The 24,717-nt window shown below is 45.0% G+C and overlaps 1 protein-coding gene and 3 non-coding genes across 4 annotated transcripts in view; 1 reads left to right on the forward strand and 3 right to left on the reverse strand.

Moving 5' to 3' along the window:
- Positions 1 to 2,924: 2,924 nt before the first annotated feature.
- Positions 2,925 to 2,996, reverse strand: TRNAQ-UUG (transfer RNA glutamine (anticodon UUG)). The gene has a single exon. It is a non-coding gene; the product is annotated as a tRNA-Gln (tRNA).
- Positions 2,997 to 3,360: 364 nt separating this feature from the next.
- Positions 3,361 to 3,432, reverse strand: TRNAQ-UUG (transfer RNA glutamine (anticodon UUG)). Its single transcript has one exon. It is a non-coding gene; the product is annotated as a tRNA-Gln (tRNA).
- A 6-nt stretch (positions 3,433 to 3,438) lies between these two features.
- Positions 3,439 to 3,510, reverse strand: TRNAE-UUC (transfer RNA glutamic acid (anticodon UUC)). Its single transcript has one exon. It is a non-coding gene; the product is annotated as a tRNA-Glu (tRNA).
- A 2,223-nt stretch (positions 3,511 to 5,733) lies between these two features.
- LOC142589613 (uncharacterized) overlaps positions 5,734 to 24,717 on the forward strand; it is a 31,580-nt gene continuing 12,596 nt past the window's right edge. Inside the window, exons 1-2 of the mRNA XM_075701115.1 lie at positions 5,734 to 5,821; positions 22,360 to 22,588. Of these exons, the coding sequence (XP_075557230.1) occupies positions 22,400 to 22,588 (189 nt within the window). The 5' untranslated portion in view covers positions 5,734 to 5,821; positions 22,360 to 22,399. The remainder of the gene's footprint in view (positions 5,822 to 22,359; positions 22,589 to 24,717) is intronic.

Here is a 24,717-nt window from a genome sequence, read left to right on the forward strand (position 1 = left end):
CACTGGACAGTGAAGAAAATGATCACGACTGTTGCCAGTACCAAATTGCCTTGCTTTAGAATATGTTGGTCCAAAAGAGCAGTTCTGTTGACAGTCTGCTCAGTGTGGTATTGGGGGCAGTCTGATGGCACAAGGTATGCATTAGTAATTATGCCACTTTTGGAACAAGCCACACATGCCTTGTTCAAAAAAAGTTGAATGACCCACAGTATTCCACTATCAATAAGCATAGCCAAATGGCAATACATGCAGAGTGTCTTGTTCAAAAGCCCCCATTAGCATTTGCGTAGCCATTGGACCGTGAGGGTTATTGGGCATTTGGCTGGTTTGTACCATAGCAAGTGTTTCATCTGCTGCTATCATCTGGGCATTCACCTATGCAGTCTGCATAAATTGGAGTGTAAACAAGGAAAAGAAAACGTGACACCTAATGCCCATATCTGCAAGAAAGTGCAACGTGCAAATACTCTGTAGCTGATCTTCAAATATTGTGCAGGCCCAAAAGCATATTTTGGAGCCTAAATTGAGCCAAATGCGGGCAAACTTTTGTATTTATCTTGATGGCACAGCCAGCAAATGTTTATCTAGCTCAAGCAGGTGCCAGTTCTGCTTTCCAGTGCGTTTCGATTACGAGAGTAGTCTCTCAGGTTGTTGCTGTCCTAGGGGTGCTGCCGTACAATATTTCTGTGCTCATGCGAGCACATCGCCACAGGCCATGCTTAACGATTGTAGTGTAAAACCATGGAAAATGATGCAAGAGTGACTGCAGTCGATTATGGTTGGACATCAAATTCATGGTTTTGCACCATAATCCACCACCTTTACCTGATGTCTCCTGCTCTATATTGGCCTTGTATGATGGGAACTGTAAAAGGAGTGCTTAAGTGGGAAATTGCAGGTGAGTAAACCTATGATAAAAGAAGCTGTTAATGAAGAAAAGCTACCTGAAATGATCAACCATATGTGAAATGCAGGAAAAGTTTCCTGAAAGATTTGTTGTAATTGTGGCAGGAAAAATTTCCAACCGAGAGAAGCTCGAGCAAGCACAGGAGTTTTGCATTACAGTACATGCATGGTGCACGTTGCTATGTTCAAACAGTTGTGGAAGCCAATCTACGTTGCTGATTGAGCTTCAAAGTTGCAGTGCTTGTTCCGTTTTTAATGTACAACACTGAGACTTCAGTGTACTTCAACTGGTTAACTTCAATTGTAAACAGAGTATAAAACCAGAACTGAAGCACACAAAAATATTTTGAAACCATACCTCAAGCTGGAAGTTTTTTTTTTTTCTTTACCCCAGAATGAAATGGGGACAAAAAAAGTTTTTTTTTTTTTGGTTCAGTGCCTGTATTTGCAAAAGAAAGAAAAAAAAAAAGTTGGCAGCACATTCCTTGGAAATAGCAGCAATGCAATTAGTAACACGTGTGTAATAGGTGATAGGTTATGATGATATAAAGATAGAAGTAACAAGTGGAGTCGTGATATGTGCATAGTGTTTATTAATGAGCATGACAGGCACGTTGGAGTGGCTGGGCTCCTCTCTCGTAGTTCCTTTCTCTTTTTCATTGGAGAGCAGCACATACCGATTGACCCAAGTTGGCATGAAAAATGTTAGAAACGGCCATCATACCAAAAAGTACATGAAGCTCCTAAAGAGTGGTAATCACATTAGAAGGACTAAACTTGAACTGTTTATAAAAGTAGTTTCTTGCGAACTTAAAAAAAGTTTGTGAACTCGGTCCCAGGTCGGTGTCAACATCGGCAGCTTTAGATCCATGCACCGCCTGTACGTGTGGCCCAACACCATACTACCTCATTTGCATATGCACACCGGCCTTAGGTAATTTTAGACGTGGCGGTTCTCAGCGTGACTTGTCAGCATTTCAAATTGGCTATGGTCGAAAATCTGTGGTGGCAGACCTAAGTAATCGCAGAAACAAAAAAAGCACTTCCTCGCAAAGGCGGTCATTGTGATCACACTGGTATGTAAGCTGAAGTAGGCGTGATAAAAACTGAATTCTGACGTACTGAGTCCAATGTGGGTCTCCACAATGTACTTTCTTTAAACTGTTTGTTGGATCAAGAAAAGCACGAATACCTTTCTTCACATGCTTCTCAGGAGCACTGCCATGTGTTCATACAGAATAAATTTAAGCTGTTTTACCCCTCATGATTACTAAGTTACCCAATCAAACCAACTCAAACTGTCTTGAACTGTTATTCTTTAGCTCCAGAGCTGAACCACAACTGATTAGTTTTCACTGAACAGGAATGACGAAAGTTTCAGTTCTACGCTCTTGTAACAAGCCATGCAGTGGTATGTGCAAAAGAAATTTCTTTCAAATTGTCGAGATGTAATATGCAGCACACCATATTCATGTTCAAAGAGCATATCAGTTTGGAGCGTCCGTTCAAACATTTTATTGACCAATAGGAACATACCAGATATTCCAAAAAGATTTTCCACTTACTTGAAAAAAATGCTAATTGCTATCCAAATAGTGGTTGAGCAGATGGTTTACAGCACGGGCATACAGCCCATTAGGACAGGTAAGTTGCAGTTTTAACTGTGTGAAATCACTTGCTTCCTTGACTTCAACATTCTTTCTGTGTAGAACAGTAAATTCAATTGATCACACTGAGCATACTGGCTAAGCCAACAGCAATTTCATTAGGCTTATTCATTTGATTACAGCTTCACCAACACCTGACGAGTACTTCGAGCACAATACACCTGATGAGCACATGAGCATGCCAGTGTCCCAGGATGTGTCTTACCAGAGCAGTGGCATGATTCAAGTAAATCTCTGGAACGGCACTTATAAAAGAGAAGCCAGAAAACAGCTGTCGTAGCTTAGTGTATATAACAGCAAATTGGGGAGAGGAAAAAAAGAAAACGAGAAAAAGCCATTTAAGAAAAATAAAGGTCTCACCGAGATTTGAACTCGGATCGCTGGATTCAAAGTCCAGAGTGCTAACCATTACACCATGAGACCAGGCTGACTGGAGGCAATTAAGTTCGGCGACAGTACTTTTCATTTTTGTTTCGTCCCGTTCGAGGTAATTCAGTAACATTTTCGGTGTGCATACAGAAACCCTCGGTGCACTGCACCCTACTTATTGGCAAGCAGTTGCGATTCGGAATCGTCAGCCGTACGGAAATTCATCGCTAAGGCCAATCCTCTAGAAACAAAAATAACGTTATGAAAAAAAAAAAAAGAAAAAAGAAACGTGTGAATTGTTGCTTGGCTTAATCGTATGCCTGTTCTCTGCCGAACCTTAAAAGTAAGCGCGTAAGGTGTGCACTGATGCACACAAAGAGAAATGCATACGAACTGACTGAAGCAAAAAACCAAAAAGAGGTCTCACCGAGATTTGAACTCGGATCGCTGGATTCAAAGTCCAGAGTGCTAACCATTACACCATGAGACCAAATCATTCCGACGCCGGGAATCGAACCCGGGCCTTCTGGGTGAAAGCCAGATATCCTAGCCACTAGACCACGCCGGAGATGTCCGCTGACTTCTCATTGTGGTTATATAAACATATTAGCACTGACGTACTGTCGTCGTACTTTCGAACGCTTTGTCAGTTTGACAACAAGTCGCCACGTTAATCGGTGACATTTGCAGAAAGCGATAATGCAGTAAACAACTTACAGGTGTCCGCCATCAGAGAGTTGAATTTGACGCCGCACGTACGTACGTACGAAAAAGCAACGGCCAGGCCAAAAGCAACTAACTGTACCGTAGAAGTTGCGGTGGGCGATTCACGCGCGTCGTAAAAGTTATTGTAGCGGACGTTGCACGGACCTTGAAAATAAGCACCGGCGGAGTGCCGTGTGTGTTCTATTTTTCGTCGTCTTTGCTCGCGCTCCAGTTTTAACGAATGCAAATGTAATCAAGCAAACCCTTGTTAATATGAATTGTAGATATATTAGTGACGCTACTATCAAGAAAACGAAAAGCAATAATAATGAGTGCTTGTATTTTTTTTACTTGACACGTAATTCAACGTTTAAGTAAAGAGCAAAATAGTACGTATCGCCTAATTTATGGCCTCTGAGATTGCTAACGCGCTAAATCTCGAAGGCCATTTTTTTAGGCAATGCTTGTTTGAATTTGCTTGCGGAAAATACTTCAGGCGTTTTTTTTTTTAATATAATCTAGCCTGTGTGTTTTGGGGTTTCATTGAGCTATTGTGTTTCCCTTGGTTCTACTTTAACGTCTCGGGTTCTATCCTAGCTATGATCCTAACCGAACTATGTAATTGCTTATTGAAGATGGCGCTGCAATTTTTTTGGTAGCAGACGACGTTTGCAGAGCAAGATAATTTGTGATGGAGTTGTTTTTGATATAACAAAAATTATTACATTACAAGTGCAAATAAACATGAGTCACGTGCACAGCACACAGAAATAGCTAGAGCTAACTTTGTTTTCGATGACGTCTTTACTCTCTCTGCCGTTGAATGGATTCGAAAGACCGTTCATCAAACTGTGAGAGGGACCAATGGTGTTTGCTACGACATATGGGGCAAATGTATTTGTATAAAACGGTATCTTGAATTGAAAAGTTGCACCAGGTATATGCCGACAGTGAGACGACATAAACGGTGGTTTATTATGTGCTAATAAACCACCGTTCCGCAGTCATATCGTTTCACTTCTGTCATTTGCCGTGAACAATTTTTCGGGTCAGCATTGTCTGGCTTCTTGCTTAAAATTTCTTTCGCAGATGGACACGTGTATTCATATAGTCACAAATAAGTTTCTGGAATAAAAACTCCATGCAACGTCGCGTACCAATACTACGAAGGTGTCGCCTATGCTGATTTGAAATTTGTTTTTTTCTGCTCGGTCAATCGAAGGCTTCTTTCTCTCAATCTCTTTGTCGTATCAAAGTTTTTGTACATGGTGCATAATTTAGTAGACGCCGGAAACGAGTGCGGGTAGCGGCGGGATCCCGCTCGATCGAATGTGTACATGTACATCTTTGGAATACGTATTTTTGTACACGAGTGCCGGTCACATGTTCGTCAGCTGCCGGTTTGTTCGCGTGCAAAGCAATATTGCTGCTGGAAATGCCCCGGAAGCGAAGCGATTGAGAAAGGCAAGTCGCAGGCAGAAACTAACGATTCCTAGGGAAATAACCGAAGGGCACAACGAGCGCGATTCAACCAACACGCCCTTCGATTTGCTTTCATTCAGTGGTCGTTAAATATGCCTTGTGCAAACCACTCCACATGTCCTGTTTCGAAAACTGCAACATGAATGGCCCAATATTATTGAACAACAGATTGTCGCGCCATCTATACATTAAAAAAATATTTTTTTATATCTTTTATTTACGTATATACGGAAAGAACATAATTGTATTAGGTTTATAGAGGACTCGAACATCTGGATGCTCTAAAATATTATCGCATCATGTGGTCAGATAAATGGAAGGCATTTTGAAAATTTGTCTCGAAAGAGCAGCATATTTCACGTATGGTTCCATACACCGTTCTATGAAAATCAGCCACGCAGCTTCAGATACCTGGAAGTGTAGTGGTTCAATTCATTCTAACGCAGCGGTCAATGGGCTCAGCGAGCTCCGAGATGCTCGCCAAAGTTTGATTGTCTCAGAGGCTGTAGCAAGTGCGGCGCAGCGGTTCGCGAGCTCTCCGCTAGGAGCATGACAGACGCTGCGTGTCTCGTTCGGCGCAGCTTTCGCTTCTTGTTTGCTTGGACGAGAAGTTGCTCGCTCGCGTCTCTGCGCCAAATGCGGCTCGGAAAGATCGTTTCCCTGCACAAAGCGGTCCTCATTTGCGCCATGAGGTAAGTTTGCCCCAGTTCGATTCGTTTGTCTTTCTGCCCACGTTTCCGCCGCGCTGTGCTGCTTTCGGCCACCGCGCTTACGACGCTCGCGCGCACATCCCGCTTTTCCCGATACGGGACGTTCCGACTTTCTTGCGCAACGCGTCCATGTCTTCTTCGGGACAGACATGTTTACCGGCAGTCCGCGAATCGAATCGAGAATAAGCCTAAGGCTCGTTAAGCGTTCCCGACTCGTTAGTTGGTTTCGGATAAGAGAAGCGAAAGTGCGCATGGTCGACTCGACCCTTTCAGTTTGCTGGTACGTATATCGCAGTTTCTCCTCTTGCTATTAAATTAGCAAACTTTCTTTCTCAATATAGGTCGTGCCGCTAGGAACACGGAAGCTCAATTCGTGGCGCTTGAAGCCTCTGCTTAAGGTTTCCGACTTTCTTAACTTCAGACTGGAATATAAGGCAGTGTACAGAAAGCTCCTGGACGAGAACGTTCTCTGTTCATTCTGGAAGTACGGGAAACAAGAAGCTCGAAACGGATGACTGATGTGTACAGACATTGAAAACCACTATCTAGGGCAACCCACGGTTCGCGCTAGGTATATGCAGTGTACGTCATCGTCTCGCGTATACAACGGAATTCACCGCGGCTTTCATCGTGGATCTTGCACCGTAAAACTCCTTCGGTATAAGCATTGATTCTATGAATCACGAAGGTGGTAGAAAACGTTGGTGCTTAATCGACGATTTAGGAAGGGATTCTAGCATAAAATTAAGACATCATGAGATGTGCGTAGTCGCTATGCCCTATATTATGAGCCGTTTAATAATACTTAAAAAATACAGCTTTGCTTACACGCATGCATCGGTTTGTTGTATGCGGATATTAGAATGACTTGCAGTTTAAGCTGCGAACCTATAGCCGAGGTCTACTCGGCTCCCATCAAAGCCAACAATGATATGTGGCACATCACATTTCCTGCTCCCACGGATAAAATAGTAGTGAAATATATTTCGAAGATTTTATAGCCAAGACTAAACGTCTAGTTATCCTGGAATCACGAGTTCAAGGCACTTGACATCACAAAATTGGACAGACCGTGCAGTTTCTTACCGTGAAACTCGTACGAAATCCTGCTTTAGAATAAGAAAACACGATAGGAAACGCTTCTCTGACTGAACTTTAGCCAACTATGTCGTGGCAATGTAGCTTGGCTTTTGATATCAGCTGTCTACCAGGGCGCCGACGTTGGGCCAACTACATTTATATATATATATATATACAGAGTGTGCCAGCTAACTTTAGCCAGAATTTAAAAATACGCAAATGCCAAGTAGCTGGACAGAACAAAAGTAACGCTGTTTGCCGTCGCTTGAATACATTCAAACTATCCTTTCATTGCGCCTAATTGGATAATTAGTCTTTATTAATCAATCAGCTTCTCAATTATTATAATTAGATTAAAAGTATCAGTGAGAGTATCGTAGAGCAACATGAAAAACTCCCCGACACAGCTTTGTGTTTCTCGATACGCGCTACATAAAAGTGTTTTTTTCCGAGCGTGAAAGAAGCCCGCGAACACGCAATATTGCCGCGCGACTGGCCGCTGGAGGCACTTGGCATGTATTCGCGGGCTTCCGTTTCACGCTCGGAAAAAACACTTTTATGTAGCGCGTATCGAAACAGAAAGCTGTGTCGGGGAGTTTTTCATGTTGCTCTACGATTCTCTCACTGATACTTTTCAACTAATTATAATAATTGAGAAGTTGACTGATTAATAAAGACTAATTATCCAATTAGGCGCAATGAAAGGATAGTTTGAATGTATTCAAGCGACGGCAAACAGCGTTACTTTTGTTCTGTCCAGCTACTTGGCATTTGCGTATTTTTAAATTCTGGCTAAAGTTAGCTGGCACACCCTGTATATACTGTCGCCAGCGTGACGAACGGGTATTGCGTCTTGCATTAGTCGACAAAAATTTTTAGATGGCTCTGGTCTGTCTTACGGCTCGTCCTAAATTCAAAAGAACGGGCTTTTTGTTAGGATCCACATTCTTTGCTGGCACTTCAGGAAAATGCACACCACCATGCCCTCATTCTTAGCTCGAGCATACAGGAATTTCACATGGCCACGTCTCACATGTAATGCTGGACGCAGTGAATGCGTCTTCGTTTTACCAGGCACTGTAATATAGTTTATTACGACATTAAGATTATGATGTACAAAAGACGGGTTGCAGCAAGCAACAGCACAAACAACAACAACAACAACAACAACAACAAAAAGAAGGGAATGGCAGGAACGTACGTGTCGAGATTATGAACGATAAAAAAAAAAGTTTGATAATGTAAGGTACAAAGACAGTGTAGTAAAGCACAAGCACATACCGGGTGTTTCAGCGAACACTTTGAAAAATACTTCGGAATTGCCCGTCGCTGATAACACAATTCTAGTCCATGAGCTGGTATACTCGAAGAGGCAGACATTAATTGCACAAAAAAATTGAAATGAACAATCGACGAATTAATAAAAATTCAGTAATTAAGTATATATCTAATTACTTTATGGCCCATATGGCAATTTACAAGTTTTAACCGGGGAAGTTCGCAAGGAGGATCCACTTGGAAGGAATTCTCTGGATGACACAAGTTTCGAGGTATTAATTCCCGAACTTTGCAGAGAAATGCATTGGTGTTCCAGTTATTTTTGTGCTTCAATGCATAAAACGACGTTTTGTTAAGAAAGTAAGTGGAACGACAGTGCATTTTTACCGCTAATTTGACGGCGGATATCTCGTAAATGGCGTAATCCACGCAATTCTTTTCATGTGAATATGCCTTGTAATCTCACCTGCTAGAATTTGTATACTGCAATATATGCTATAAGGTGATTAGTTAAAATTTAATTAGTCAAAAGGTTATTTACTTAATTAGGCATTCAGTGTTTCTTTTTTTTTTTGCAAGTAATGTCCGCCTCTTCGAATAGACCAGCTCATGGACTAAAATTGTGCTATCTGCTACAGACAAGTTTTAACAATTTTTGAACATGCTCACTGAAACACTCTGTGTGTACTGCCGACAACAATAAAGACGAAATTGACAAAAATATGTCACTGGCTCACAGTAATTAAATGAGAGACAACTAATTAACGGTTCATTAAGTACGGAAGGGGTTGAAAGCGCACCTCTTTGTCCGACACAGTCAAGAATTGCGTTGAACAATGGCGTAGCAAACGTTCTTCACCTTCAATTGCTCAGGTGCCTCGAGGCTTTAATTGTGCATTGAAGATCGGATACATTGCTGGATACATTGCATGGATACATACAAGATGGATACATTGCTCATTATGCCTCACCGCTCATTGGGGCGAAGTGCCCGCGCCGCCACTAATATCGTACACGGATGCCACGAGTACTGACCTTTTCAATAACGAGTGCTTCACCCGTGGACGAAGGAAAAACAAGGAGAGGCCAGCGCTCTTTGCGAAGCTCAGTGACGCCGGAAGTTCTCGTTACTCCGCCATCTTGCCGTGGTATACCTTCTCCTCTTTTGTTTACACTTCTCGCCTTCGGCTCGCAACGGTGCAACCACACTGGGCTGATGCGACCGACGGATCCAATATCGCGGTGTACAACATCGCGATGACGTTGCCCAAGTCTATGTCGTCCGAGAATTGTGCGTTGCAAGGAGTTCGTAATGAACTCCGCAAGTTAGGCTGTGCGGCCGGTCCACCCAAAGTCAGGTGTGCCCGCTACTGTTGCCGGCTTTTCTGAACATAAACCTGTGCATTCTCACTGCGCTGCAAGAATGCGCAGCTGATCACTAGCAGCACACTTCACGCGCACTACGCTAGCCCATCTGCAGTTTATGCGAAGAAATGCGTACATGCAGGTCGCGGCTTTATAGGAATCCGTTTTGCTTTATTGAACAACCCTACTGAAGAAACCTTGTATTCCCCATAACTCCTATATGCAATAACATCATATTGTAACGATGTTGAGGACCACAGGTCAACAAAACAACGATGTTTAATAAGGGCGAACCTGTGCCCGCAACTAAATGTCACTGTGGTCGTGAAGGAATCCCCGGCAGTCGTGTTCTCAAACTGGCCTTGAATCGTCGTCTTTCTTCTCGCGTGATACCCCGTGCGCGTGGCGCATGCGAGCCAGGTCCAACCGGCTACCTGTGCCGCGAAGATCGCTGCCTGTTGTTGCTGAACAACACCACGGTACGGCGTGCACAGTGTCCAATACGAAGGGCGCGCAACTTGAACGTGACCAAGTTGTCGTGGCAATATGACATGTAGGAAAAACTGGTTTTTGTACGGGATCCTATATGTTTCATATAGGATTATTGGATATGTGAGTTATGGGGGCGTCTGGATTTTTTCAGTAGGGAAGTATCGGTCGGCCGAGCACCGCCGAGGTGTGACGATCGAGCCACAGCGTGGCCGACTAAGAGGCCAGCATAGGATAGCGTCCTTACGCGTTTAAATACACTGGCTGCGGCCCGAGGCATACCTTGTTCTCACGGTAAGTGAAGATGCTCGGAAACAAAGTTGCGCGATGCCGAACAGTAAGCGCGTGTGCGTGCGGCTAGCGCGTTGACCGGGCATGTATAGCTGCGACCATCAGCCGTTTAATGCGCGCGCAGGTGTGCGTTCTTCTGTAGAGTCTTGTTCACTCTTGCACCGCATCCGCCAACGAACCAAGGAGGGTTCGTCCCTTAATTACTCGCAGCAGCTGCTTCTTTCCCGTCCTTCCACGCGGCTGTTATACGTGCCGTAAGTGCATCGTCCGCTGTCAAAAGCAGGGACACTATACGCATCTATTGCCGACGTGCAAGGCGTTCATCGTACTCGTGCGAATGAGAAAGTATTTGCCCCACTTTTTTTTTTAAAGCCACATTAAGGCTGTAAATGTGAATGCCTCTTCCCAGCGGTGGAATTTCATTGGACCGGCCCGGCATTATCTGCCGGTAGCTCCACGGCACGGCGCTGCTGTCAGTTGTTGAAGATGGCGGTTGTGCTACACACGTCCATGATACGAGCAACGAATTGTGATTAGTTTTCTATGGAGCAAGGGACGAACGCCTATCGAAAGCCCGCGTATATGGGGAGAGGTGTCTCGCTTTGAGAAGTGTGAGGTGGTGGTGTTGTGAGTTCACAAAAGGGCGGAGAAGACTTGCATGACAATGAACGCTCGGGAAGGCCACTTGCATCTCTGACTGACGACAGGGGCATCTCAAATTTAGTGCTGCGACGGGAGAAATGTCAGAACCGGTAGGGAGTTATATGGAAAAATAGTGTAATGTACGTAGAATAGTACGTGAATTTGTAATTAACTATGTGGACCTTACTTTGGCCAATAAAATCTAGGGGCAAAAACTTTCTGGTTCGCTTTCGTAGGTATTATGAAGCACAGCGGTTTCAGTCTGTGATGACATGTTAGCATGAATCCACCGAAGACGGGAAGTATGTTCCCACATCGTCCTTCGTCCGTGACATGGTACGTGGTATATGGCGTTGCATGCACGCTAGATTCCCGCTTTTTACTTCTTCCAGTCCTACCTGCAGCCACAACAACAACTGGGAGAGTATACGGTCTAGATATCGCAGCGGAAGAAAACATGAAGACTATAACGCAATCCTGTACACACGAAGCCTTCGCCACGGTACGAGACCTACGGGGCAGCACACGCATGAGCACACACCAGCATAACAAAACCGCCATCGTTCACCGACGACATGGCCGCTACAACGGAAAAATACCACATGACTTACTACTCCACACTTTTTTCCTAGCACGCGGGAAGGGCAGGGCCTCTCCTCAATTTATTTCCTTCCTCCATGGCTGTACCCTTCACTGCGCCATCCATGCGCACACTAAACATATGCGTCAGGCAAGCGTTCAAAGTGTACGTGCAACTACACGTCCACGCGCAGGACGCCATTTTGCTTCTGGTAACACAATTAAGGTAATGTGAAGAGGTCAAGACCAGGGATTCCGAAAGTGTATATTGAGGGGGACGGGGTGGAGCGGGGGCTGCAGAATCCAGGGCTCATTTCGCCTATGCACAAACTTTTGTTTTGTCACTGCGAAACCCAGGCCTCCCTTAGGCGGTGTCGGCCCTCACAGTTGCTGGAGGGGGGGGGGGGGTCCTTTCAACGGAACCTGTGGAGGCGCCTGCCCCTGTTGTCCTCACTCCCTACTCGTCTCCCTAACTCCTGGCATAACACCCCAGACTTGCTGGTCTTACTTTAGTCGGTATCACGTGCCATCTACACGATACAACTTCGCACGGTAGGCGACGTCGTAGTGAAGGAGCACTGGCAGGGCATTACCGACGTTTATGATTTATTTACCTCAAATGAAAGTCCACGAACTCGAAACCCCAACAAATTTAGTGGCAAGCCTCAGAGCGACCTAAATACTTTACTGTAATAGCTTTTCCTAGAGCCAGTTTCGGTTTCGTTTCCCAGGAGGTGCGTGTGTCGTACTACTCTGGCGTCGGCTGCGTATGGCGCCGCTGAGCACGGCCCTCCCTTGAAAGCCATCGGCGGTAGGTACAAAGTCTGGGTGCGCGGAGGGCTGGTGGCTTCGTGCGCGCTGTGTCCTCGCTGCTTAGTTCGAACTGAAGTGAGCAGGAAGGGAAATTCTCTCGGTGTTGCCGCTGCTCTTCCTCAAGCCGGCGTTTTGACAGCGGGTGTCCGCGGTCATCGAGTGAGATGTGTTGATGCTGCCCGTGCGCGTTTGACGCCATAATTGTTAATTTAGTTAGTAAACTCATGTTTGCAAGTTCATATGGACGATAAAACTACTCGCCTTACTTCGTATAGCTGTCTAATAATTTGCTATCGCAATCGATGCTTCGTCTTTCGGGCGACACTACGTCATTTTTTTTTTCTGCAGCCAAATACAGCGCAGTGGTAGCACGTTGACCTTGACTCATCTGGCACTGCAGTACTCACAGACGAAACATGTTAGAATCGCACTAATTCGCAATGACACCGTTACCGGCCGTTCCGAACATCTTGCGGATGGGAGAATCGGCTATCCGCACATATATACCGGTGCGAGGAGGAGAGCGGCGCGCTGGTTCGAGGCTACGTTCCTCCTCGCCGATAAAACGGTCTTTACGAGCTACAGAAAAGCTTTTTCCCAAGCCTGAAACAAGCTCGCAAATAGACTGAAATATATAAAGACTACACTGCATCTACAGCTTAGTAGCGATTTTATGCTTTACACCACAGCCCAAATGCCCAAATCAACAATCTTAATTTTATGCGCTTGGAAAAGCATTATTTTCTAACAGACGATTAAGATTAGGTAACATTTCGATGATCTCTATACCAAGTACACGACCCGCCTGAAAGGTGCGGGTCCAGCGCACTGGCGGTTTCACGAGAATCACGAATAACAAGCTTGAGTGCGACATAAGTCAGAACTTAAGACAATGCGCATATAATGTCGGCTCACACGTGGGTATCACATACCTCCAAGTACTCGAAATTCAAGCCCTTCCTTGATTTCTGATGTCCGTGGACTTATAGTACGTCTGGTCAGTTGCTCACGCGCTGGCTTCGCGTGAATATTGTTGCGGCGGGGGCCTTTGGTGTGTGGCGCAAGCGGTGCCTGCGGGGTAGTTGGCCTTTAAGGGCACTGTCGCCGCGCTCTGTTTCGGGTTTAATCGGAACTGCTATCGTTTCCGTCGAAGGAATTGTTATTGGGCTGGAAGAGAGAGAGAGAGAGAAACAAGCTTTAGTGATTTGTTGGAGATGTTAGCCTGGCTGTTCGCCTGACGTGCTACTCCAGGCTCTGGGTCATGATTACGTTATATACAGTGATATAGACAGCGATATATACAGCGATATATACAGCTTCCTGTCTATATAGCTGACAGACGCGTGCGGCTTAGTTCTCGACCAGCCTAGTTCTCGTAGTCAGGCCATCAAATATGCTCGTTGAAGGTATTTAAAATGTATACGCACTCGTGAGTTCCGTGTGTGCCCGCTCTAGTGTGCATGTGAATTCCTTTGTAGATACGCCATCTTCAATCCCCTACCATCTATCCACATCACTGCGCTATAAGTAAATTACATATTGTAGGTCATGGATGTTACGTAACTTTTATGTGCTTATATATGAATTCACCATCACGGACGCACTAAAGTTCGGTTAGGTTTCACAGTGTTCTCCGTTTGTCGAAGTAGCCATGCTTATAGGTCACGTGGACTTAAACATTTCAGATCGCATATTTGTAGGTTTCATATCGTAGGGAGACCACAGAGTAGGTAGACGACAAACAACGGAGGCGTACCGTAATGGTTCAGAAAGTTTGATCCATGGTATTATTTTGTTTGTAAAAAAAAAAAAGGATGGGTAAGACATTATCAAAATAAGGACAAAGATCAAACCACCGCCCCGTTTCAAAGGGGTCGACCGTATCATCCATCCATCCATCCTCGATAGCGCACGAGACGAGACCCGTGGGAAACCATAGGCGTCAGTTAGCACCCAGTAAAACATTAGATAACTTTAGCTTGATTTTTACTGCTTGACATTCCCATTAGGCCAGCGCGTACAGAAAGAATCTCAGCAGTAACGCTTGAAAATATCGTGCTTGCAGACGACGCTCGAGCGTAATGCCAGCTGCGGACGGCAGAAGGCTGTCCTGGCTCCTCCACCGAGCCGATTGACTAATCATTTTATGCCATCACTACTTAGTTATGTAAATGGCAGTTGCCATGTCATCACTTGTACATAACTTTCATGCACTTGCATGTATTCAGCATCATGTATATAAAGTGACAATTCGTTGATATCTCGTTTACGAGTATGTGTATACATGACGCGTTTCAGCGGCGGCGTGTCACTACACTGCTTCAGTGCTAATCGCATTATTGCCGACAGTCATCCTGAGTTGATTTTTGCCGCAGTTTCTTGTTGCACTACTTGTTGTCGCACTACTTGAAACATATACGCGATAGGGGGTAAATTGAAATGAAAGTGAGCGATAAGACAACTTTGTCCAGACGCGTGCTTCCACATATACAGAGAGCGTGTCCAGGCCGACCGGCGTGCTAACTGGGCCGCGGTCTGCACCCCCTGACTGGGTGACGGCCAGTCGGGTCGGCTGTGCGTGATGGCCGTTTGCGTCGAAGGTCGCGGCCAAGCCGAGGGTGTCGAGGGCGCTGTGCCAGAATAGTGGGCGAGAGAGAGAGAGAGAGAGTGCAGGTACGGGCGAGTGGTGAAGGGCCAGAACGCGTGGTGGCACCCTCGGCTTCCAAATCGATACGCCACGCGCTCGCCTCGGGGTCCTTGCGGCGCGACGGCTGTGTGGAAGCGACGCACGATCCGTGTGTGTAGTGAGTAGTACGTGCGCAGCGTGATTGCAGAGAGTACAGTGCGCCCCCCCCCCCCCGCCGCACTCCCCCTCCTCCTCCCGGGGTACCGTGGTCACAACCGCCATTCCGGGCAGCGAGTGTGATCAACCGCTCGTTCGCTTCTTCTCACGCTACTACTCCTTCGCACACCCCTTACTCCGAAGAAGAAATAAACAGTAGATAATGCAAAGAAGAAAGAAAGGAAGAATTGTCCGAGTCATTCATATACTCTACGAACAGAAGGAGTGCTGACGACCATATTATGAAGCGACCGCTTGTTCTGTGTCCAAAGGGACGCTAAAAAGAAAATAGGCTGTTCTGTATTTCTAAATCGCACTTAAACAATGGAAAAATAAAAGAAAAAGGCTGCTCTATATACGAGGCTTGATAAGAGGCTCAAGAACGGAAGACGGGTGGTGCCGCCGTATTAAATTGCCCATAGCTTATCGCCGTGACGTCATCTATTTTGACTGCGCCTGTGCGGGACTAGTTAATTAGTGATCGATAACGACTGACTGCACGAGCCAGTAACTGAACTTCGTAACTTTGGAGAGCGTATTGCGCCGCAACGGCCCCAATGCGAAAGGGTAATTTGAAACCCGTGTGCGGTCGAGCTGACGTGCTGCCGAAATTGAAAGCACGAAAATGTCGCCGTCACTCCATCTTTTATCAATCAACGTGTTTCGCCGAAATCAGCGAGAACAATGTTTTGAAAGAATGCTTTATCAGTCAGATCTGATGTATGTAGTTTGTATTCAGGGTAAATTCAACTCTATTTTACGCTGTCAGAACCACAATTTTAGAATTCGAATTTATTATTAGGCATTTAAGTAAAGTTGCGAAAATTTCGTATACAGAAGGAGGTCCCATAGTCAAAGGCTGTATCGGAACCTTCTAGTCAACGAGTCGAAGGAGCAGTCGAAGAGCAATTATGTTGTATATAAAAACAAACGAAAGTTAATAAAGTTAAATACGTACAGAATGGATTACAAAGAATAACAAGGGTTTAACAGCAACAAGGTATTACATTAAAGCATAAGAAAAAAATCCACATAGTTGTATAGAAAGATGACAATACTTTCAGTATCATTCCAAGAGCACTCATGGAAAAGTGCACGCTGATGCAATAAGCCTTCCATAGCCAGTCTGTCCGTAATAAGTGCGCTTTTAGTCCTCTTTTAAATCGACAGAAAGATTTTTGTCCTTATTAGAGTGAACTCCATAGTCCCTTTGCCGCATGTTTAGTGCTGTCTCGACAAAACGAAATTGTCATTGAATGCGATGGATCGTGTTCTCACTGCTGTGACATGTGCAGAGTGAATGAACGCACTTCATCGCGAGAGCGAACGCACTCTACATGCTATAACTCTGGAAGACGGACTCAAATGCGGTACAATCAGTCATACTTCTGCGTAAATGAGTTGTCAGCAATCTATTTGTTCTTAGAGGGAACATTTCAGCTGCTCTATACTCGACTCTGCACGCATACAAATGGAGAAGGATGGAGTAACGGATTGACGTCCATCTTTTCAGCACCACAGAGTATGTAAATCGACAAGGAGCAGACGGGGAGAAATCTTTGTCCTTACATCTATTTATCAGTATGTGCGTGTATGTGTGTGCGTGTGTTTGTGCGTGTGTTTGTGCGTGTGTTACGGCTTTGAGATCGTGGGCGTTTATCCAATACGCCAAGTAGGCCAGCAGGACGCTCTTCTAGGGGCATTTTATTGCGCTAGCAACTGTACGAACACCCGCGGGACGTTCGTGTCGCCGCCGTGCTGACGCGGTATCGACGGAACATGCGCGTAGGTTTAGAAGCTCTCCACACAGAGGCGTCCACTGTGGCTTTGGCTGCAGGAAAGTGGACGCGCCGCTTCGGTCTTAGTGAACCGCGGTCTCTTCAATCGGCTCTGCAGTGGCGCCAGCACACCCGCCGTGGTTGCTCAGTGGCTATGGTGTTGGGCTGCTGAGCACGACGTCGCGGGATCGAATCCCGGCCACGGCGGCCACATTTCGATAGGGGCGAAATGCGAAAACACCCGTGTGCTTAGATTTAGGTGCACGTTAAAGAACCCCAGGTGGTCAAAATTTCCGGAGTCCTCCACTACGGTGTGCCTCATAATCATAAAGTGGTTTCGGCACGTAAAACCCCAAATATTATTAGTGGAGCCAGCACAGCGTTCCGCTGCCGGCGTGAGCTATGTGCATACACGGGGTGGTGATTTTTAAATTTCAGGTATTTCTTTTTTTAAATCACCTGTGATAAGTCGCATAATTCTTGCTCTTGATCTGGATTATTCGAAGAAGCGGGCATCGCTAGCACGAGAAATCAAAACACATATTCGCCTAATTAGCAAAAAAAAAATGCTTCATATATGATTACCTTGCGGCCCATATTGCAATTTATAGATTGTATTCCCGGCGAATTTGCAAGAAGTACCCATTTGAAATGAATCTGCAGGATCACCATATTCGACATATTAATTTCCAAAGTGTGGGACAAAATACATGGGCGTTCCAGTTGCTTTTGTGCTTCAGTTGATAAGAAAAGGTGCTTTATTAAAAAGGTAAGTGGAGCAACAGTCCATTTTTACGGAGAGTCTGATGGAGCATATCTACAAACTGTGGTTATTATGCAAATTAATTCCAATTTGATACGTCTTGCAACCTCACCGGCTACAATTCGTAAATTGGAATATGTGTCGTGAACTAATTTTTTAAGAAGTTTATAGTAATCTTTTTATTTAGTTGAATGTTTGTTCGGATTTCTCTTGCAGGTAATGTCCGCCCCTCTCAATAATCCAGTTCAAGGACTAGAATCACGTTATCTGTAGCGGGCAATTTTTAAAAAGAAATTCCGGAGAACTTTCAAATGATTACCCCGTATATTGGCTGAAGCGGAAGGGACAGCAAACATCAAGCCACAAACGCCGGAGCTTTTCCTTTTTTTTATTGATATGATATAAGGAGATGTTGGCGCACAGTTTAAGGCGCCGGCTACTCCTCATCTCTTGAGTGGTTCCGTCATACATCGTACAGGGTTCAAGGTTACATATCAAAAAGTTTTTTCACACAAGCACCAGGACTTATCACCCAACGTTTCCACAGGAAGACTATGACGTAAGGAACACATGGTACATACAATATACAATGTAAATGTCTCCACACTTATGTAGATGAAAGTCTCAAAAGTACAAAAGATATTGTCGCCTAATAACACATTGTCTAGTCAGCGGGTGGTACATACATCGTGTAAGTGCATTATCACATACAGTCACAACAGAACAGTCAACATAACATAATTCACAAACAGATGGATATATACAGTGACAATGAAATGAAGGGAACAATGAAAGCGCTAATAACGTCCAGCAATGGCGCTGTCTTCAAGAAAAGTCTTTAGGGCTTTTAAAGCTCTCTTCTGCAAGGCCGTTGTTGGCCAAGGGCCCAAAAGTTTCCTTAAACTGAAAGGTCTGCGGTCTAATTTAATAAGCGCTGATTTAAGTCGGCTTCTTGGTGTGTCGTGATGTGGGCAATCTAGAAGGAGGTGATATATATCTTCGTCTACAAATCCACAATCACATTCGGGGGTTTCCGCACGGCCAATTCTGTGAAAGAAATGCTTTGTGTAGGCAGTGCCTAGCCTTAATCGATGAATAAGGGTTTTCATAGTTCTATCTAATGACAATGAAAATTTGAATTCAATAAATGGATCAATATGGTATAAGACCGAGCTCTTAGAATTCTGGTCAAACCAAGTGTTTCTAGACATTTTGAGAGACGTTGTCCTTATAATGCAGCGTAATTCATCCTTTGATACTGGGAACGGAGCCGTATCATCTTTGAGGTGCGCTTGTCGTGCTGCTTCATCGGTTGCTGTGTTGCCAGGAATGTCGCCATTCCCTGGTATTCACTGGAATGCTATTGCATGTTTCGCTTCGCTTGCCTTTGTGAGGTTTTTAAGTGTTTCATATATTATACTGTCACTGAATGTTTTCCCCTTTGTGTTGCAGAGTGATGTTAGAGCCGCCTGTGAATCGCTGAAAATTACCCATTTTTGCGCATCTCTTACTGACAATATAAATTTTATCGCACATAGGATTGCGAACAGTTCAGCCGTTGTCGACGAAGTCGCACGAGATAACTTAAATGATTCTTGTTTGTTGAGGTGCGGTATAATGAATGATGAAGTTGAAGAGGTTGCTGTGCTGGAGCCATCTGTATAGACGTGTGTGTATCCTGAATACCGCATATATATCTGGTACAGTTCTAGTTGTTGAGCAGCTCGAATGAACATGTCTCTTTTGCTGAATATCCCATCTACTGACAATTCGATTTTTGGAACTGTAAGCAGCTATGGAGGATATTCGATGTCTGAGTTCCAAAATTCATTTCTTGGCAATATGTGAAGATTTTCTTGAATTTCTACATGAACATAACTTCTATCTCGTTTCATTATGTCTAGAGCCAATGGGTGGTTCTTATGCTGGGTTTGAAGACGGAAATAATGCCGGCATGTTTCTGTAGTTCGCATAACTGGAAATGGTGATTGACGAGCCTCAGCTATTACAAGAGAACTAGAAGTCGCTCGTGGAACTCCTAGGTATAGGCGTAGTCCTCTAGCTAAAAGTCTTTGAAGTCACTCTTCTGACGTGTGGAAAAGTCCGTGTAAAATGGGCGCGGAATACGCAACTTTTTGTCGTATTAATGCATTGTAAACAGTCAGCATGGACGATACTGATCCGCCCCATGATGTGCCTGCAAGTCTGCGAAGTACAGTCACTGTGGCATTGACCTCGTTTTCGAGTTTTTTTATGTGGGGTGCCCAGGATAGCTGCATATCAAGTATTATGCCTAGAAATCGATGCTGTGTGACAATCATTAGAGGGTGTCCTTCCAGATTAAGAGTGAAATTTTTTAACTGCCTTCGAGTGAAGGGCAATACAGCTGTCTTTGCGTGTGATAGTACCATTCCTCTCTCTCTCAAAAATTTGTTGATTATATTTATGCCGTCTTGCAATGCCATTTGAAGTAGTTGGGCATTAGACCCAGATGTCCAAATACACACATCATCTGCATACAGTGAAAACTTTAACTGTGATGGCAGCCTTCTTGCTAAATCAGCCATGACGCAGTTAAAAAGGAAGGGGCTGAGTACGCTTCCCTGTGGTACTCCTTGTTTGACAACATGTTCAGCACTCTTTCCTTCACCCGTCTGAACAAATATTTTGTGACCTGATAGAAATTCAGAAATCCATCGCAAGGACCTGCCAGACAGACCAAGTTCCAACACGCTTAGCAAAACATGAACGTGACTAACAGTGTCAAATGCCCTCTTGATGTCTAGGAATACTGCCATAGTCATGTTCCCACGTGTACGCTCGTGCTCCACACAGGTTACTATATCTAATATTGCATCCATTGTGCATCTATGTTTTCTAAAACCTACTAAGTAGTTGGACAGCACATTCGTTTCATTACACCACCATTGAAGTCGCGCGTCAATCATTTTCTCCATTACTTTGCATAATTTCCTTCTGTCTCATAAACCCTGGTGGCCTAAATTATTCCCGAGTCTCCCATTACGGCGTGTCCCAGCCTGGCTAACGTTAACAGGGACACACGGCAAACGAAGATATACGTACATAGGATGCTGTGCATGCCTTTTGTGAGTCGCGTGAGTTTGGTCGCCCACTGAAACGTTCGGTTAAGATTGTTTCCTTTTTTCTTTTTTCTTGTACCATGACTGGTTAAGAACGCGTGTGCTCCGCGTTCGTCTGTTCTTGCCAGAAGCTGTAAGGTCTAAACGAAGTGTGTCATGCTTTCGCTACTTTTATGTCCTACAGCCTCAGGGCGCCGGAGGCATATTTTTGCGACAGTGCCAACTGTGCAATTTGCTGCGGCAAATAGCCGAATAAGTTTTTCGGGCTAATCGGTCTGTGATGCTAGCGATAAATGAAGTCAGGCATACAGGCCTTTCTAAGGATAGCTTCCTGGGCATCGCCATAATTCTCCCCGGAATGATGTGAACCCACGTGATTACCTGCTCACAAGCAGTACAGGGACGCCGGCAGGACTTGTGCCTTTTTTACTTGTGAGCAAAAAACCTAGAGGCGAGGTGTTCTTCACAGAGTGAAAGTCGCGAAAACACACGGTGCTACGTCGCACCAGGTTCAGTATGGACCACAGTTAAAAGGAACATCTAATTACAATACCAGAACGGTTTACTACTCAGATAGATACGAAGGCGTCCACAGTGATCGTTTATCAATCGATGCACACCAAATGCATCGTATATTCATCGATTTTCATAAAATGTGCGGATTTTTGAACTTATCTAATATCGAATATTAAGTTGGTGTTTCCGGCTTGCTAAATCCAAAGAAAGGTTGAATTGAGGAAAACAAGGTCAACCATATTCTTGACTGAAAACCTTACGGCTTAAAAGGGAACCGTACTGCAGGTTCCTTTGTGTCTGCTTAAATAAGCATCACTGTTCTTTCTTTCTTTCTTTCTTTCTTTCTTTCTTTCTTTCTTTCTTTCTTTCTTTCTTTCTTTCTTTCTTTCTTTCTTTCTTTCTTTCTTTCTTTCTTTCTTTCTTTCTTTCTTTCTTTTTGTTTGGCCGTTTTAAACAGACAGGTGCAGTGTATACACCACGGGCGGGTGGTAGCGTTTGCAAAGTGTTGAAGTGCTGCAACTTGCGTCGATGTCCCGAATTTCGGCTTTGAAACGTCATTCTTAATTATCGATGATTATAAAACAAAAGTGACCTTGCGTTTACTTCACTCGAATAGACAACTTCCTCGCGCAGTTGTCGTTTTTTTTTTTTTTTTTGCCAATAAGCCGTAATTTTTTTGCCGTTCCCGTCGCGTTTCACCGGCTCCACGTTGGAGGTCAGCTATAGGAGCTTGTACAGCTACGGTGATGAAAGCTGACTGCGTGGTCCAGCAACGCAGCCCACGTGGAACCAACGCCACCTAGTATATCTTTCTAGGTGGCTCTGGTGGAACCCTCGAAGCCGGAAACGCGGCCCCGCAGTACTTCCATAGAAGGCTGTGAGAGCTCGCTTATTCAGCTTCGCTGTCTTTTATGTATCAGTTGATCCTATTGCCATACATTTCAGAAGGTTTTCTTTTAACGCACTTGCGTTGTTTCGTACAGGAGGTGACGTCAGCGGAGCGGTGCCATCGGGGCAGCAGCTATGGAGCCTCGTGGCAGTATCTCGGCGCCGAATGGTGGCCACCAAATGGCGGGCACCACTACTACGCACCACCAGCACCAAGGCGGCTGCTGCGATGCCACTTCTTTCTACTTAGGCGCAACCCTGTTCCTCAGCCTTGGATCAGCGCTTTGTCTGCTGCTAGCGTTCCTCAGCGACCACTGGGAGCTGGTAAGGCATCGGTGTGCTTCGGGAGTTGTACCAGGCTCGGAGTTCTTTCTAGTGGCATATATGTTCCACTTTTCGGCTTCACAGGGCTCTGGCAGTGCTGCCGAGGTGCTATAACAAGGTTTATAGGGCAGCCTGTATAAAGCTTATAGACTGATACAATCAGGCTTCATGATATCGAGTGGAACCTGCTTATGATCCCAGTAAGGCTTAGCTACTGCCTTACACTACATCTGGAGCACTTCGGGACCACTGACAAACAACCAGTCGAATACGCCATAACTGGATACGACCTTGCGAACTGACCGGCTTCAGAAAAGGAAGAAGGGAAAGTAAAAAGTCAAGAAGGTTAATCAGGGGTGGAAAATGCAGTTTGCTAGCCTACACTGGGGGATCCGGAAGTAGAAATGTAAGAATAAAAGTAGGGAGGTGTGTGTCAGAAAGCACAGAAACACGATAAAGGCACAAAGGGCTGGACAGCTCATGGAAGTCAGCTGACAGTAACTGTCCAGCGCGGTCTGCAGACACCTGAGCCGCGGTTAGCAGTGGAGGAGGGAGAGGGTATCAGAACAGGAGAAGGGGATAAAGAAGAACTATTCACATATGCACAACGTGGCGAATGGGTAAAAAATATCCGTAGGGTATAATGGACAGTTCCGGAATAATTTGGACAACCTGCAGTCTGCAAGCAATCAGCAGCTGCAAGGAACCTGGGGTTCTTGAACGTGCACCCAAAGCATGTACAACGAGTGCTCTTGCACTTCCTTCTTTCGCAATGTGGCCGAATGCGAGAGTCGAACCACTCACACCGAAGCCGCTGAGCCACCGCGGAGCGCGCAGTGACTTCATAGATTTATTCTACTGAACTCTATGCGGCGTGGTTCTTTCCGAGTTCTAAATGCCGGCTGCTAAGTCCGTTCTGCTGCTGCTTGCCGCACTGCAGCCGTTCTTTGCAGCTCTTCTGTAATAGCTTACGAAGCTAGGACTTTATGCGTGTTCCGTACGCCCGCGAATGATTGCCAGTCAGCAGCTTATCCTTTTGACGCGTATCGATGTCCGGCAGGTCTTTGAGAACCTTTCCCTTGCGTCACGGGTCGCTTGACAACATATGCGATACGTTCTGGAGCATTTTCACAACAACGATGTGGGCCCGTGCCAGTTGCAGCATGCAGTGCTGTAAAATCTGGCATCTGGCATCTCTCTAATCTGTCGTCAGCATCATTCATCCCGTCTTATTTTCTTAATTTCCCTTCTCCTCTTACATCTGTGCGGAGAAGCAGGCTGGATATCACACTAGCTCAGGCCCGCCTCTCTGCCTTTCCTTCAATAAAAGCTCTCTTTCTCTCGTTGCTGCTTCGCGTAATACAACTAAAGAGAGAGACGTTCTTTAATGGGTTCTGGAGATTTTTGCTTGGCCATACTACTATAGCATGATACTCTCCAATCTACAAGGATGTTGCATGGAATGTACAAATGTACGAAACATACAGAAGTCACTCGAGCAAAGGGCACAGAAACAATAAATAAATAAATAAATAAATAAATAAATAAAACGCTAACAGACAACTAGAATGCCTGGTTAAGTTCAGTGGCCCTGAGGCAAGACAAGAGAGTTTAGCTTCGCGTCATATTTGATTCTTTACCGCGATATGTGAAACGTTAGGCTCACTGCGCATGCTAGCTCTGTATCTCAAACCACTGTGGCGGCCACTGCTGGTTACCGTGATTGATAACCAACATGGCTACACCCAGACCACGTCCAGCCTGCCGGCTTTGATCCGGATTCGCGCTTGATGCTTGCTCTCTGTCCGGGCGGCAATAAATAAATTGTAAAATCAGCCATTGCTTTTTCTCATCTCACGCTGGGAAATAAGTATAAGCGATATCTTGCCATTAATTATTATTGTGATCATCTATTTCTTTTGACGCTGCTAGGCCTATAACACGGCACCGAGTCGGAAAAGACACCTACAGCACATGACGGCACAGCATTTCTATTGGTGATGCATTGGCAATGCGGAATGCTTTAAAGGTATAATTCTTCACGGCGTCATTTGTTTAATAGGACGCCCTAGCACGATACGCGATAACGAAAGGATGACATGTAAGCAAGTCCCATGCGATAATTCTCA

This window comes from Dermacentor variabilis, chromosome 8 (assembly GCF_050947875.1).
Source record: "Dermacentor variabilis isolate Ectoservices chromosome 8, ASM5094787v1, whole genome shotgun sequence".
Lineage (NCBI taxonomy): Eukaryota > Metazoa > Arthropoda > Arachnida > Ixodida > Ixodidae > Dermacentor > Dermacentor variabilis.